The sequence below is a fragment of the Bicyclus anynana genome, chromosome 6, assembly GCF_947172395.1.
Source record: "Bicyclus anynana chromosome 6, ilBicAnyn1.1, whole genome shotgun sequence".
Classification (NCBI taxonomy): Eukaryota; Metazoa; Arthropoda; class Insecta; order Lepidoptera; family Nymphalidae; genus Bicyclus; species Bicyclus anynana.
The window spans coordinates 14,502,537-14,519,283 of record NC_069088.1 but is presented as its reverse complement, the minus strand read 5'-3'; the positions used below and the strand labels follow the sequence as shown (position 1 = coordinate 14,519,283).

Sequence of the window (16,747 nt, the reverse complement as noted above, 5' to 3'; positions counted from 1 at the left end):
CTTATATTTTACTAGTAGACGCCCGCGGTTTCCCTCTAAGGGGGTTAAATTTAGCCTATTTTACACACTGATAATAATTTTTATTAGTTATGCTGCTTTTTGTCACGTCAAAAAAAATTGAAAGAGGCGAAATAGGAGTAAGAACTTAGAATTACAGTGAAAATTTGTTCACAGACTAACCGATAAATGTTATTAAATAATAAACATCGTGTTGCAAGAAGTTTGAATTTCTAACACTAAGGAATAAAAATAAGGGTATGTAAATTATTTAAGTTACATAGTATAGAAATGGGTAGGTACTTTTATTTCAAAAAATGTGGGAGGCATCCACGAATTTTCTCACGGACAACGTCAGGGGCGTCCGCTAGTGAAATATATTTTGAGTTTATTATTGAATAAATGTTTAATGCATAGCCAGATTTGTACAGACTAATCTCGAACCATTTAATACCTGTACTAATCTAAAAGCAGATATTGTAGTTTGTAGATTCACTAAAAAATTATAAAAGGCGTTAAAATTATTATTAACGTTCATTGTGCGAGTCAAAATGTAAGGCCGTTTTGGTAAATAATGTATGAAAAGTTGTTCTTTGAAATTCGAAAGGTGAAGAAATGGGTTTTTGACTCGGATGAAGTCGCGGGCGTCTGCTATTTTTTTTTAAATTTTGTACTAAATATCAAGGATATAAAAAAAAACTTTTGGATATTAAACGTAGTAATCTAATCTCAGTACAAGGTTATATCAGACAGTAGAATAGTTAGGGTTATCGATCGAATGCTTTTCAATATAAAACAAATTACTAGCGACCCGCCCGGCTTCACACTGGTGCAATGTAGATACTAATATTATTAAAATTACGTTATTAATTTATTTGTAAATAATAAATAAACGAGTGAAACCAGGATCATATGTAGGTATTAGTGTTATATACAAATTTTTATATGTATAATCTATACAATAAACATATATATATTAAATATGAAACCGTTGTGATACCTACATTTGAATAAGTATATTAATAAAAACATAACAAAACAAATAACTATTAATTTTTCTTCTGGCAAAGGTGTTTGTATTTTTTTATTCTTTACAAGTGAACCCTTGACTATAATTTCACTTTATGGTAAGTAATGATGTAATCTAAGATGAGAGCGAGCTAACTGGTTAGAAAATTCATACCCCTTTCGGTTTTTACATGACATCGTACGCTAAATCACTAGGTGTTACGTCTTTGCCGGTAGGATGGTAACTAGCCACGGCCGAAGTCTCCCACCAGCCAAAGTCAGCATGGTCCTGTGTGATAATATCTTAAAAACCACTAAATAAATTTTCCCACGTATCACCGGTAGATTTTAGTTAGGGCAACATGTTTTATTGAGAAAGTTAGAGGACAGGAAGAATAAAGATATCGTGTTCACGCATATCTGTATTTTTACGATACTAAATGACAAACTATTATGACGAGCCTAATAGTAAGTGAAAACTATCGCCTGTAAAAAGTGCAATACTTGGGCATGCAAGGAACTCGTACTACGAAGTGTCACTTTACTTACTATCATAAGGCAACTAAAGGCGAATTCAAAATTCCTGTTATTTATTTTTATATAGTTTGACCAAAGAATAGAATAAGAACCTCATAAATCGAAGCTACGAGTAAAATATGGTTTAAATACGACAGTAATAATGTAACTCTTTTAAAATATTAATTATAATTTTAGACAAGACAAATGGTTAGTGGAACTCCACCCTTAGAGTATCAAAATCTAGCTAAATGATACTGTAAAACAAGTTATAGATTAGTCACAACTCACAGCCCTAAGATACCTTCGTATGTAAATAAAAACTCACGTCACTCGTCCTTGATATTCTACCAACTAGATACAAGCTACCTCTAACCTCACTGTTTGTAATTGTATTGCTTCGTGCATACAATATTTAGTTTAAATCATTGAAATGATTTCTTTAGCTAGTTTTATTATACAACAATTATAAAAACAGATGATTATTATCATTCTGAAAATTCACAAAATGTGATTATTTTGTATAAGAATCAGTGATATATCACAGTGATAATGATAAGTTAGTGTGTTTATATCGTTTCTTCGAATAAATTATTGACAGTAAGTTATTATGTATTTACGGAGATCTGTATTGTATCCTGTGGTGAAAAAGTATTATAATATCAGGTATGATTTTGTTGTGCTTATACTCAAAGTTGTCCAAAAAAGAAAACTATGTGCAGTGTCATATTTAAATCGATCGAAATCGCTTATCGCACTAAGCATATGCACTTAGCAGATGTTTGTCTCATTTTGAGGGGTGTGAGTTTGAGGTTTTGTTTATAATAAAAATATTTGCTAGGTAATTTATGAAATCTAAATTAAACTATGAGATACTAAATATGTGAGTTTGAGGTTTTGTTTATAATAAAAATATTTGCTAGGTAATTTATGAAATCTAAATTAAACTATGAGATACTAAATATGTGACTTTAAGGTTTTGTTTATAATAAAAATATTTGCTAGGTAATTTATGAAATCTAAATTAAACTATGAGATACTAAATTATGTGAGTTTGAGGTTTTGTTTATAATAAAATATTTGCTAGGTAATTTATGAAATCTAAATTAAACAATGAGATACTAAATTATGTGAGTTTGAGGTTTTGTTTATAATAAAAATATTTGCTAGGTAATTTATGAAATCTAAATTAAACTATGAGATAATATTAGAGGTCTTCTAGATTTTAATATTAGAACCTACTTCATCGGTTGTTTTGATTTAGCATGGTATTTTACATATTTATCCACAAGATAATTAATAAGGGAACATATTTAATTTAAAGGAAATTATCTACACAAAAACCATTATGAAAAGATATTTTTGAGTTTGGAATTTTGTTATGGGGTAATCTTTGGATAGACCTACTAAACCGTTTTAGGATTTTTTTTACAATAGAAAGTTATGCTATTTCTAAGTGTCTTCCCTGTATTTCCACTTGCATGGGAACTACTCAATGGGTTTGCAGGTATATTTATGAAGTAACATGTAAAATACTTTCAAGAGGTTACCACCTTAGCTTTATTAGGGTTCCGTAGCCAAATGGCAAAAAATGGAACCCTTATAGATACGTCATGTCTGTATGTCTGTCTGTCTGTCCGTGTCCGTTAAAACTTAGTGAGTAGATGTATTCCGTAAACCGCAATAAGATTTTCATACAAAAATAGAAAAAATAATTATGGGGGTCCCCCATACTTAAAACGGAAACTCAAACTTTTTTTTCATCAATCCCATCATACGTGTAAGGTATCTATGGATAGGTCTTCAAAAATGGTATTGAAGTTCTCAATATCAATTATTTTCTAAACTGAATAGTTTGCGCGAGAGACGCTTCCAAAGTGGTAAAATGTGTGCCCCCTCCCTGTAACTTGAGCTACGGAACCTTTCATGGGCGAGTCCGAATCGCACTTGGCCGTTTTTTAAATTCAACTCGGTACTCATTTAAATCTTTCTAAAGGCTTAATTAAGGTTAATCTATGATTAACTTAAAATGCTCTCATGTTTAACTAAGCGTCACCCGATTACAAGTTGTTTCTTGTTTATTTAGAAGTTGTAGTAATCTGGGCTTATAACATAATTATGGTTACAATCAACACGGAGGTTAATGAACCTAGATAAATCTAAAACACTTATTATACGTACAATATAGATGTAGATTAAGTACATTTAAATTATTTATTTTTATAGTTAAAAAAAAATTTAACACCATCCTTACATCATTACTTGTCCTAGTGATGATTTAAGGTCATGTAGGAAATAGTAGTAGTAAATAGGATTAAGTAGTTAATATTTTACACGAAAATCTAGTAAAGTCCCCATCTTATACAAATACGCAGAAATTATGTCCCCATACCTATCTTTAGTGAACATGGGTATTGGATATACCCGTGAGAGTAGATTAGTTCCATACATTTCCATCGTGGAATGTTTTTAGGTAACGTACCGTTGGAGCCAAACTATTCATCATAACATTGCACGTAGATATAACTTACCGTCGTAAGTAGTTTCTGACACCTGCCTGTACTTGCTCTTACTCGCTCTACTGCCATATGCCGCTCTAGTGCTGTCTCACTTCTCACGATACCTCCACAATGTACATTTCAACATGAAATACACAAATTGTGGAAACCTTTATTACTTGAATACGAATAGACATACGATACTTTACCAAGAATACGTTGAGTACACTAAACAAATAGCACAACAACATATACAGCGTTGAGACTTAAAGAAGTCTCAATAGTTCAATGGCAAATGGGGCGCAGACCGCCCGTAGTTCTGGGTTCAGTTCTCTTCCCGCTGAATTAATATTTAGAATTAATTAATACTGACTGACTGATGACATCAATCGTGTCGCAGAAAATCGCTGTTTGACAAAGTTAAAGGAAAAGTTGAGTAATTTTAATTTAAAGACATATTATATCAGAAATATTTACGGCTTTTTTCAGATTGGTGTCTACGGATAATTTCACTTTTACAGAGAAGAGTGAGCCGAAGTCATGGCAAGAGATTCCTGGCCCGCCTACTCGGCCTGTATTTGGTCAGCTATTCAATTTCCTACCAGGAGGTAATGTTATTCTGCAAAAAACTCCAACTTCAAACAAAATATACGATCCTATAATGATAGACACACAGACAAACATTTTAAACTTATGACCCCTTCTTCTTATTATTATAATTATGTGGGTTTTAAAACACTTGACATAGATTAGATAATACACAAATATTTACACAAATATTTGAATATTTTTGTCTTACAGGTATTTTCTACCAAAAGAAGGAGCAAATGCCTGAGATAATGTACAAAAATTACGGACCAATCGTCAGATTTGGAGGTACCTTTGGATCACCACCAATGATTTTTCTTTATGAACCTGAAGCTGCATTTCATGTAAGTTAAGGACCTTATATTAAACTAGCGGACGCCCGCGATTTCTCCCGTTTTCCCAACATTTTTCTTCACTGCTCTGCTCCTATTAATCGGAGCGTGATGAAAAGTATCCTATAACCTACCCAGGAGTATGAAGAATAATTGTACCAAGTTTCGTTAAAATCCGTCGAGAATTTTTGTTTCTATAACGAACATACAGACAGACGGACAGAAAGACAGACAGACACACAAAAATTTTACTGACTGCAATTTTGGTATCAGTATCGATCACTAATCACCCCCTGATAGTTATTTTGGAAATATCTTTCATATACAGAATTGATCTCTCTACAGATTTTTTATAAGTATAGATATTAATTGTATTACTTAATTTTATGGCAGGGACTAGTGAATCTTTGCAACTAAGTCTTCCTAAACTTTTATTTTTCGAATAACGTTTTTTGGGTTCTCAATAAAAGAAAACTAATAAGTCCGTCTATGCTAATGCTTGCCTCATCCACATGTGTTTAGTGTATTCCTCAGTAACACGTTACCTAAGTAGTATCAGTGATTAGTGTACAGACAAAACCGAGTTAAAATAGATTTTTTTTAAGTCATCGCTATAAAATATGTCCTACTTCATTGAAATCTATTCAAGTAATGTAAACATTTTGGGTAATCATCCAGACATACAAAATTAAAAATTTTACATTTACATATGTATTATTCGCCTGACAAAGCATTCAAATGGTAATTGTAGGTGTTTACAATTACAGGTATTTCGTAACGAAAATTGGACGCCCGTACGGCCCGGATTTCAATCATTAGAATATTTTAGAAAACATTATAATAAAGACCATAATCCCGATGAGTCAACGGGTTTGATGACTGAGTAAGTAAACATATGGCCAATACACTCACTCACGAAGAATTCTAATTATTCTTAATAATAAGGATTCTTCATATAGAATTCATAAAGAAATAATTCATGTAAAAATTACTTGTGTGTTAATTACTACATTGAAATACCAATTAATTTTGCAGACATGGGGAGGTATGGCGAAAATTTCGCACAAAAGTAAATCAGGTGATGTTACAACCAAAAACTATTAAATTATATTCTCATATATTGACAGAAGTTGCTGAAGATATGATCAAAAGGTAATTTATAGAAAAAACATACTCGTACTATGGTATTGTTATAAAATGTACAATTATTATAGGCGTGTAAGTGATATGTTAGCCTAGTGGATATGACTTCTGCCTTCGATCCACAGGGGTGTGGGTTCGAATCCGGTCCGGGGAATGCTCCTCCAACTAATCAGTTAGGTACATTTTAAGAAATTAAATAATCACGTGTCACAAACGGTGAAGAGAATTTTCTGAATTCTCTACGTGTGTGAAGTCTGCCAATCCGCATTGGGCCTGCGTGTTGGTGGTAGCCTAACCCCCCTCGTTCTGAGAAGCGTATCGTGCTCAACAGTGAGAGGAATATTTGTTGTTAATGATCATCATCATCATTATATCAGCCGATGGACGTCCACTGCAGGACATGAGCCTTTTGTAGGGACTTCCAAACACCACGAAACATACTGAGCCGCCTGCATCCACCGAATCCCTGCGACTCACTCGATGTCGTCCGTCCACCTGGTGGAAGGTCTACCAACACTGCACTTTGTAGTGCGGGTTTGCCATTCCAGCACCTTGGGACTCCAACGTCCATCGGCTCTTCGAACTATGTGCCCCACCCATTGCCACTTCAGCTTCGTGACTCGTTGATCTATGTATATTTTAATGATGAAGTAACATTAATTTTAGGATGAAATCTAAGCGCAATGAAAAAAATATGATAGAAGGCAAATTCGATACAGAATTAAACTTGTGGGCGTTAGAAGCAATTGGTGTTGTTGCTCTTGGTGACCGCCTTAACTGCTTGGATCCAAATCTTCCAAAAGATTCACCAGCGAGAAAACTAATACAAGCTGTACGGGATGTTCTAACAGTAACAGAAGAACTGGACTTTCGGCCGAGCCTTTGGAGATATATTGCAACGCCAACTTTTAAAAAGGCAATGAAATACTATGGTGATCAAACGAAGTAAGAAATATTAGTATTATTAATGAATAGAATAAATAAATAGTAAGATTTTAACTCGTTTAAAGATTTTAGCCTGTCTGGAACTGCAGTAAGTTCTATAATTGAGCGGGTATCTAAAGCTTGTAGGATATTACCAAATTTGGCCAGTTATCCCCGTAACACCTCGAACGAAGAACTCCCCTTCTTCGCTCGTTAATTGATTGTCAAGGAATTCTTTAACCCTACGTTCATTGGTCACAAGTCCAGGACTCTGCTCGGAGTTTTTCTCTCTGCCATGCGATGGACCCGGCACCCGCACGATTAATCCATGTAATGTGAAATTTCATATTTCAATGAAAATTTTCCTCGTTTAAGACAGAAATAATAAAATAATTTACTCGTAATCTTCTAATAATCCTGCAAAATTCTCGTCAACTTTTAGTTGTTAGTTTAAAAGTTTACCTTTGAAAATTTTTCACTCTTAGGATTGCATATTTTTTTTTTTTCAGATTAAATGAATTTTTCATAAACAAATCTATAGAAAAACTTAAAGACAAGGGTACAGCTAACGAAGAGAAAGGAGTACTAGAAAAACTACTTGAAATTGATTACAAAACTGCAGTGATTATGGCAAATGACATGTTGTTTGCTGGTGTTGATACGGTAACACTTGTTCCCAAATATCTAAATAAGCTCCATATTGCATCTATATTTTAGAAATATAAGAATTTAGTAAAAATGGTTTATGCGAATCGACCCTAACTAATACTATAATTGGGTACGTTAGTTCATTTGTTTTTTTACTACGCTTTCAAACATAAACCAATAAATAGCATAAAATTAGAAGTAAGTAGTCGAAGTAGTTTCACTAAAATCGAGCGTAAACAAAAACAATATTCAAAAAATATAAGCAAAAAAAAATCGAACCATTGTAATGTTTTAGATGTTTAAACTAAAGAGTTTTCTTCATTTCAGACTGCTAATACCATTATTGGAGCACTTTTCCTTCTAGCAAAGAATCCAGAAAAGCAAAATAAATTGAGAGAAGAGATTTTGTCGAAGCAGGAAAAACTACCGTACCTTAGAGCCTGCATCAAAGAAACTATGAGATTATTACCCGTCGTCGGTGGTAACTTTCGACAAACTACAAAAGAGTATAATGTTATGGGTTACAAAATACCAAAAGATGTGAGATTTTATTCATTAATTATTATATAATATTTTTAAGTTCTCGAGTTTTCCTAAAACTATTGATGGTTAGGATTACAAAAACTCAGCTGGGTATCTCAAATTCCGAGATTCTTATCTAATTTTTTATTTTAAGTTGACTGCAGTAAATAATATTCGATATCTGATTTCGCTTAGGTTCTTTCAGTTTCTTCACCTTTGATTAGATTTTTCCTCAGTACTAGTATGTTTGTTTTACGAGTATATGAAACTTTTAATTACAGATGTTCGTAATAGTTGCTAATCAGTACATGTGCATGATGGAAGAGAATTTCCCGCAAGCAGCTGAGTTTATCCCGGAGAGGTGGATCGTCGATAAAAGTGATCCCTTGTACTATGGAAATACGCACCCGTTTGTTTACAGTCCATTCGGGTTTGGAGTGCGAAGTTGCATTGGTTAGTAATCTAAGGTTGTTAGCTCATAGGCGAAGTATATGTTACTTAATAATATATAATAAAAAAGTTTTCCGTGTGTGGATATAAGGTAAGAGGCAAAGAAAAGCGTGTTTATCGGTCACCGTTTACTGTTCAACTGACTTAATAGTTAATATTACAAAATACATTGGGTTAGTAGAGCTAACAATGTGTTCTCGAGTTGTTAGTGTCGACATGTGTACACCACCACATATGCATGCCACATGTCGACTTACGATTTGGTACGTTGTCAAGTTATAGATAATCTACAAACTAAATATTACTATGGATAAGCTAGAAATAATTATATAATAATATTTATAAGGATAACGCTACAGAGGCACAGAAAAACAGAGGTAAAGTTTGTGGTAATAAAGGGGGTAATCTCTGCATCTACTGAACTGATTTTGAAATGTTTTACCACTAGAAAGCTATGTTATTTGTGAGTGTCATAGTCTATATTTACCCCCAAACGCTCACGGGAACGGAAACTACGAGGGTGAAACCGCGGGGCGTCGGTATATAAAGAAATTTTCTTTCTTGCAAAGAATCCAGAAAAGCAAAATATATAGCTTGATTTAATTAAATTGATTAATTCTTTTTTTTAACAGGTCGACGAATAGCTGAACTTGAAATGGAGACATTCCTCGCTAAGCTTATAGAAAATTTCCAAATTGAATGGTTCGGACCACCGATGAAAACGAGAGCATCATCTATTAACTATTTGATGGGTCCTTACAATTTTATTTTTAAAGATGTAAAATAAAGAACATAAATAGATTTTTCTTTTTCGTTATTGTTGAATGTGCCAATATTAAAAATATGGGCGTCAAACGATAGGGCTTGTTCCCGTTACATACGGTATTAAATAATTACAGTCAAGAAACGTAAAGTATAACCATTCTCTTTTAACGGCCCATTACAGGCTTCCCTCCCTATAGAAGAGGGGAGATATGGAGCTTAGAGACACCGTACTGCTCTAATGCGAGTTGGCGGGCATACGTGTCAAAGGAGAATGCCCATCGTCCAACACAGTGTCAGCCCCGGGAACCCAGGTTTACCCCCGTATAATTACGTATTGGATATGATAATATGATGTATAAAATAAGGATCTGGCTAAATAGGGCTTACAAAAAGTTCCCTTTTATTAACGACCACTATCAGATAATTATGATGATAACCGGCAAGGATGGCACAAGAGTGTAACAACACCAACTTCAAAGATTTTTGGGCTCAGAAATATAACTGTAACTTTCATTGAAGAAAGAAGAGAACTAAAACTTGTACCTACTCTAAATTATACTCCTTACTATTATTACTTCTTCCAAAATTTAATGCGAAACATTTTCTATCTAGTTTAACTTTTTAAACTAAATAGAAAAAAAAATAAACAAATCTCCTCGTGTTACATCGATATGTCGATTTATTTGTGATTTAACTAATTCCTTTTTTTCGAGTAATTAGATACATAGATATGTAGGTATATATATTACATACTCATTTTTTTTACAATCGTATCGACGTACTTACCTAAGTACGTAGGTATACTTACTTGTATTGTGTAAATGTTCAAGCCGAGTAAATTGACTGTACTAAATTACCTTAACCACAGAATAAGTAAGAGAACAAGCTTACCCTTATTAGAGGTTTATGAAACAGGTTTCTTAATTTATAAGGAGAAACTTAATCTCTCAGACCATTATGACAATAATAATATAAAATTACCAGTTAATTTACTGAGTTTTGTTCTCAGTATCATACAGAACATCAGACAGACATTTAACGGTTAACATTTTATACGAAACATAGTTCGTTTTCATGTTTTTATTTTAATAACACTTACTAAACATACTTACTATATTTTTAAATCAACTAACTAGCCTAGTAGATATTGTGTATTCTGTGCCAACAAATAATAAAACATTGTTTAACACAATTAGTGTAAATCTGACGTCGAGTACAGAAACCAAGTTTGGAAAAAAGTATGTGGAAGTGGATATAAAATATGTATAAATTAAAGCGATTTTTTATAACCCGAAATGCTTTGAACAGACAGAAATATATAAGGTATGTATTATTTAGAAAATATTCATATATTATTATCATACTAGCCTACGCCCCGCGGTTTCACTCGCATACTTAGTTTCTGTTCCCGTGAAAATACGAGGATAAAATATAGCCTGAGACACTAACAAATAATGTAGTGTATATCTTTCTAGTAGTAAATGAATTTTCGAAATCTGTTCTGTAGATACAGAGATTACCCCCTACATCACAAATAGGTGGTAATCTTTGGATCTGCAGAAACGATTTCGAAAATTCATTCATCTGAATCAAATCTTTTAATTATTTTAGTATAGATTTATGCTAGGCGTCCACAGATCCATCGTACGCATCGGACAGATAGCTTCACACTGATTTTAGTATTTTTTGTTTAAAGTCATACAAGTGCGTACACTGATCTGCATCGTACGGATCGCATCGTATATTGCATTGATTCCCAAAGTGGTCCAGGGGTCTACAGAAGACTCGGCGGGGGTCTATGTTGATGTGACATTAAAATGGGGCTTCACGATACGTAAGTGGGGGTCCACGAAAATTTATCTGCTGTCATACCAAATGGGAAGTTTTTAAATAAAATAATGGGGAATTGATTGCATCCTTGTGCTGTGACTAGATTATCAATCAAAAATTAAAGTTGTTTTTTTTTATTGTTTACAAGTTAGCCCTTGACTACAAACTCACCTGACGGTAAGTGATGATGTAGTCTTAGTTGGAAGCGGGCTAACTTGTAAGGAGGAGGGTGAAAAACCTCACCCCTTTCGGTTTCGTACCGGAACGCTAAATCGCTTGGCGGTACGTCTTTGCTGGTAGGGTGGTAACTAGCCACGGCCGAAGCCTCCCAGGTGTCTGAAATGACTGATTTACTTTTTGTCATACACTCACAGCACAATCAATTAATTAATAATTAATTCTCACTATAATACACTAAACTGTTCATTTGTGGTGGCTGTTAAATCAGCTAATAATTATTTTTTGTCGAGTTTCGGATATAAATTTAGCAGGGGTTCCACCGGAACCAGTTAAATTTGAAAGTGGCCGATGATGAAAAAAAGTTTGGGAACCTCTGGTATATTGTGTATTGTAATAAGCAGGTATTGTAGTCATAAGTTAAAGTTAAAAAAACAAACAGCTATTAACTTATAGAAGTTTTTTATATCCGCGATTAATAAGGTTAGGTTTAGTCATAGCAATATTTTGTACTGTCGAAATAGCTAATGGAGTAGCAATATTATCTGTTTAAAAATAATAAAATGATTATTTGAATATTATTTCAATAGCGCAGTGATAAAAGAAGTGGAAGATCGAATAAAGCCATGGAGGAAGATACCTGGACCGTTATCTTTACCAATCATTGGACAATTACTACATTTCCTTCCAGGAGGTAAATTAACATTGTTTGTTTGAATGTTTTTTAACCGACTTCAAAATAAGGAGGAGGTTTTTAATTCAACGCGAATTTTTTTTTTTTGTTTAATTTAAAAACATTTCTTAATACTTTGATTCATACGTCGCTGACTTAGCACCGCCTTCATAGTGATCAGAAATTATCACATACTATGTTACTTTTCGCTTTTTAGTTTATTTTTGTGATTTTGAAGTCGGTACAATTAAAAAAAAAAGATTTTATTTGATTTGTATTCATTCCGTTCGCGTGAAATTCTGTTTTTTGTTTTTCAAATCCCGCGGGAAAAATGGGCTATTCCTAGCCTATCTTTAACTTATTCTGTTATTTATTCAATTTATTTGGATACCAAATTTCATCTTAATCGGTTCACTGGTTTAGCCGTGAAAAGGCAACAGTCAGACAGACTTACTTTCACATTTAAAATATTAGTATGGATTTTGGCTTAGACTAAATAAAAGTCAAGTCGTCTTTTCTAGTTAGATACTACGAAACTAATAAGCTTATTTTCATACCGTTTTCTTTAATAGGATGTCGTCGCTTTTAGGGTTCCGTGGTCCACGAGGAACCTTTATAGTTTCGCCATGTCCATCTGTCTGTCCGTCCGTTCGCCTGTCCGTGGTTTAGCGTAGAGACTATTTTTCTACTAGAAAGCTGTAATTTTTTACTCGTTTATCTCATAGTGTGGGGTATTGTTAGATAGATCTTTGAAATATATGAATGGGTCTTTTACCACTACTTTTCCATTGAGGGATTCGTTTGAAAAATAGGCTAGCTAGTTTTTGTTACAGTCTAGTGTCTCTCCAAAGGAAAACTAAAACAACTAAGTAGCAATTACCATTTAGAGTGTTATAGTCGACCAAATTAAAAAACGTACTCGGAGCACGAAAATTGCATACAAATTCCGTTATCTTGTGTTAATTAAAGTGCTAATTCTACGGATCCCTAAACTGCGCGTGGCCTGACACGTTCTTGATCGGTTTTTATTAATTGTCCATTACGTCACATTTTGTCAATTATCCTGTCTATGGCCGATTAACGTATCAACATCACTATCAGTTGACAGTGATATTATATATTTAAATTATTATTGTTATTTATTTACTTTTAATTCCTTTTTTTTACTATTTAACTATTTTAAGGTTGGCTATACAAACGCACTATTGAGTTACAAGAATTACTGTATAAAAGCTATGGGCCGATCGTAAGACTAGATGGAAATCTGGGTTTCCCTCCAATCACTTTTATCTTTGATCCGGAGGCTGCTATAAAAGTAAGTAGTAGTAAGTTCATAACTACTTATACGTACTTATATTAATACATTTCTGATTCTTTTATTTTAATTTTAATAAATAAATATTATAAATCATATTTTATTTTAATTAATAATTGTTTCTTGGTAAAATATTGTTGATCAAACAAAAACTGACCAACTTTGTATCTTTTTGTAATTAAGATCTATGTAACTCAAATTTAAACATTTATTTTAGCTTTTTCGCAAAGAAGATCCACTACCTGTCCGCCCTGGTTTCGATTGTCTAGTATATTACAGGAAACATTTTTACAATAAACACGAAGATGATCCAAATGGTGTGATACTCGAGTAAGATATTTTAAAAGAATTAGGTATATTAACTTTAATCGGTACAAATATGTACATCATAACAGATTCATACCCAAGTAAATAGGTACGACATTAATCCAAAAGACATGGATAGATTTCATTACCTCTAAAATTAGAGGTTTACAGATTTACAACTACTTTTAGTACTTTCGCTACCTACTTTCTATTCTGATTTACAACTTCAGAAAAAAGAAATCTGGAATTTATCACTTTGAAATTTAAATTACCACTGCGGTCGTGGTATTTGGAAATAGCTCAACAACATTGGAAAAAGATCTTTCATTTTGATAAATAAAATTGATTATTTTTCTTAGTCATGGTGAGACTTGGAAAAAACTCCGATCTTTGATGAACCCTGCAATGTTGCGAACCAAAGCAATTAAACCATTTGCTAGTGTTTTAGCAGAGGTGGCAGACGATATGGTTGATAGGTTAGTACATTTGAATAGTGTTTATATTTTTAGTTTTTTTAATGTTTTAATATTCTAATATGAAACCATTTAAAAATATAATTTACAGACTGAGATCTAAACGCAATAAACAAAATATGATCGAGGATAATTTATTCACCGAATTGAACCTTTGGGCTTTAGAATCAGTTGGAGCGGTGACACTTGGAGACCGTCTAAACTGCCTTGATCCAAACCTACCAGATGATTCCCCTGCTAAGAAATTAATAGATGCACTGCATGAATCTCTTCGTATATTAGACAAGCTAGATTTTCAACCAAGCCTTTGGAAATATATAACAACTCCTTCATACAAAAAAGGAATGGAAATATTCAATGTACTTTTAAGGTAAAATTTGGACGAAATATTTAATAAAAATAATGATTATTTAACCTTTGTATTAAATTATTTACAATTTTCCGGACCGAGTTAAAGAGGAGTTTTAAACCTAATGAGGCAATTGAAGATATTATAAAAAAGGACAAAGTAATATTATATTGTATTTTTATTTTTCAATTTTAGGGTAAATAAGTTTTTTATAGAAAGATCTATACAGAATCTTAAATCTAAAGAAGAAACAAATGATGAAAACAAATGGATTATTGAAAAAATACTTGAACTCGACCGTAATGTTGCAGTTACTTTGGCTAACGATTTATTCCTTGCTGGTGTTGACACGGTGACTATAATTCAATTCACAATATTAATATATTATGAAAAACAAAATATTATTTTTGAAATCCTTATCTAAATTTGGAGTCAAAGAAACGTGACTTTTTTATACTGAGGTAAAGTTTGTGGTGATGTAGATGGTAATTTCTGGATCTACTGTGCCGATTGCGAAAGTTCTTTTACTGTAGTAAAAGAACTTACTAGTATTATTTACTAGTAAGTAAGCCATGTTATTATAAAAACATACAAACTGTGGTCTCATTAGCAGTTCGATACAGTTATTTACGAGTTTAATGAATGTTTTTTTTTTCAGTCTGCTGGTACTGCATTGGCAATATTATATCTTTTGGCGGCAAATCCAGACAAACAAAATAAATTAAGAGAGGAAGTAATGTCAAAACATACACGTACATACCTTAAAGCTTGCATTAAGGAGGCATTGAGATTATATCCTATTGTTGGAGGCAATTTTAGAAAAACAACGAAAGAGCATGACGTTCTAGGCTACAGAATACCAAAAAACGTAAGATTGAATGTTATTTTGAAATGTTAAATGTCATTTTTTTTTACTTTCATAAAATATTTCTATTTTTAGATGATTGTTATTATAGGTAATCAATATTTATGTTCGGTAGAAGATCAATTTCCTCAACCGACACAGTTTTTACCAGAAAGATGGATTGTTGAAAGAAACGACCCTCTTTACTATGGCAATGCTCATCCATTTGCTTATGCACCCTTTCGATTTGGAGTACGGAGTTGTGTTGGTTAGTGCTTTAGTTAATTCTGTGAATAGGGTAGTTGACACTCTTTTTTATTAGAATGTAAAAAATATTGAGACTTGAATACTCTCAAATTTTAATTATAAGTTAAATGTCCATTATCACTATCCGCTATGATGGTCTATAGGTTACCTGTGCCATTATGTCAAGCAAGTATGTTTTCTAGTTTTCGCCTTTCAGCTTTTTTATATTAAAAACTATTATTTATAATATTTACACCGAAAATATATGAAATTATAAGTAAAATCGGACAACCTATAGTTCGACGTGTATACTGCATGTTATGTTTACTAAAACTGTGACGTCACAAAATGGCCGACAGTGTTTTTGGCGTTTGGATTCACTGTTCTTCTTAGTGATAGGAAATATGCATTTTTTAACTTGAGTTTTACTATGTTTACCTATATTTCGGACCCTTATTCCAAGTAATGTAAAATATTAATATTGTTTATATTAAATTTGCTATGAGTCAAGTACCTTATTGGTTATATTTTGTTTTATATGTCATACGAAGGGAAAAAATATACAGTCCTATTACTATTTATCTACCTACAATTTAATACAAAGTAATTGTTTCGCAGGTCGTCGTATTGCTGAATTAGAAATCGAAATATTAATATCCAAAATAGTTGAAAATTTCAAACTAGATTGGATTGGACCGCCACCAAAGCGTACGCGAAGGAGTACTATTAACTACATTCTTGAGCCATATAATTTTGTATTCAATGATATCTAAGACAATGATTAACTCATTAACTTTAAGCTCGCAACTAGCAGGCTAATTCACTTAATTATGTAAATTGACATAATATACGAAATTCTTCTATGTAATAATCCTATGTAATAAATTTCATCTGGTACCTACTGACAATCCTTCGGGGATATCATAAAGTAGGTATATGATATTTCTCAGTTGATTTGATGTTTATTTTGATATAGACTAAATTAGTGAATATGCCAGATGGTCTGCCTAAAACTAAAACCATTGAAAATGCGACTGCAATAATCACGCTGACATACGACCATTGTATAAATTATTTATGTGCAAAAATAACCATCCTCATAAATTTGGGTTTTTTTGTGTACGATGAAACAGCTACAAATTA

The 16,747-nt window shown here is 32.7% G+C and overlaps 2 protein-coding genes across 3 annotated transcripts; both read left to right on the top strand.

Annotated features, from left to right (window-relative positions):
* Positions 1-1,903: 1,903 nt before the first annotated feature.
* LOC112049185 (cytochrome P450 CYP12A2) lies at positions 1,904-9,427 on the top strand. Of its 2 annotated transcripts, none has more exons than XM_052881986.1 (10): positions 1,904-2,187; positions 4,509-4,627; positions 4,821-4,951; positions 5,707-5,822; positions 5,975-6,091; positions 6,749-7,027; positions 7,516-7,669; positions 7,982-8,194; positions 8,458-8,629; positions 9,259-9,427. In XM_052881986.1, exons 1-10 carry the CDS (start codon positions 2,132-2,134, stop codon positions 9,411-9,413), a joined length of 1,512 nt encoding a protein of 503 aa, XP_052737946.1. In that variant the 5' UTR covers positions 1,904-2,131; the 3' UTR covers positions 9,414-9,427. The 2 variants fall into 2 exon arrangements, with proteins under 2 accessions (XP_052737946.1, XP_052737947.1); XM_052881987.1 differs by having other exon boundaries at positions 1,905-2,121.
* A 961-nt stretch (positions 9,428-10,388) lies between these two features.
* Positions 10,389-16,558, top strand: LOC128198147 (cytochrome P450 CYP12A2-like). The gene is made up of 10 exons (XM_052881990.1): positions 10,389-10,714; positions 11,989-12,092; positions 13,256-13,386; positions 13,604-13,716; positions 14,052-14,168; positions 14,257-14,535; positions 14,710-14,866; positions 15,173-15,382; positions 15,455-15,626; positions 16,223-16,558. The coding sequence occupies exons 1-10, from the start codon at positions 10,653-10,655 to the stop codon at positions 16,375-16,377; spliced, it is 1,500 nt and encodes a 499-aa protein (XP_052737950.1). The 5' UTR covers positions 10,389-10,652; the 3' UTR covers positions 16,378-16,558.
* The last annotated feature ends 189 nt before the right edge of the window (positions 16,559-16,747 follow it).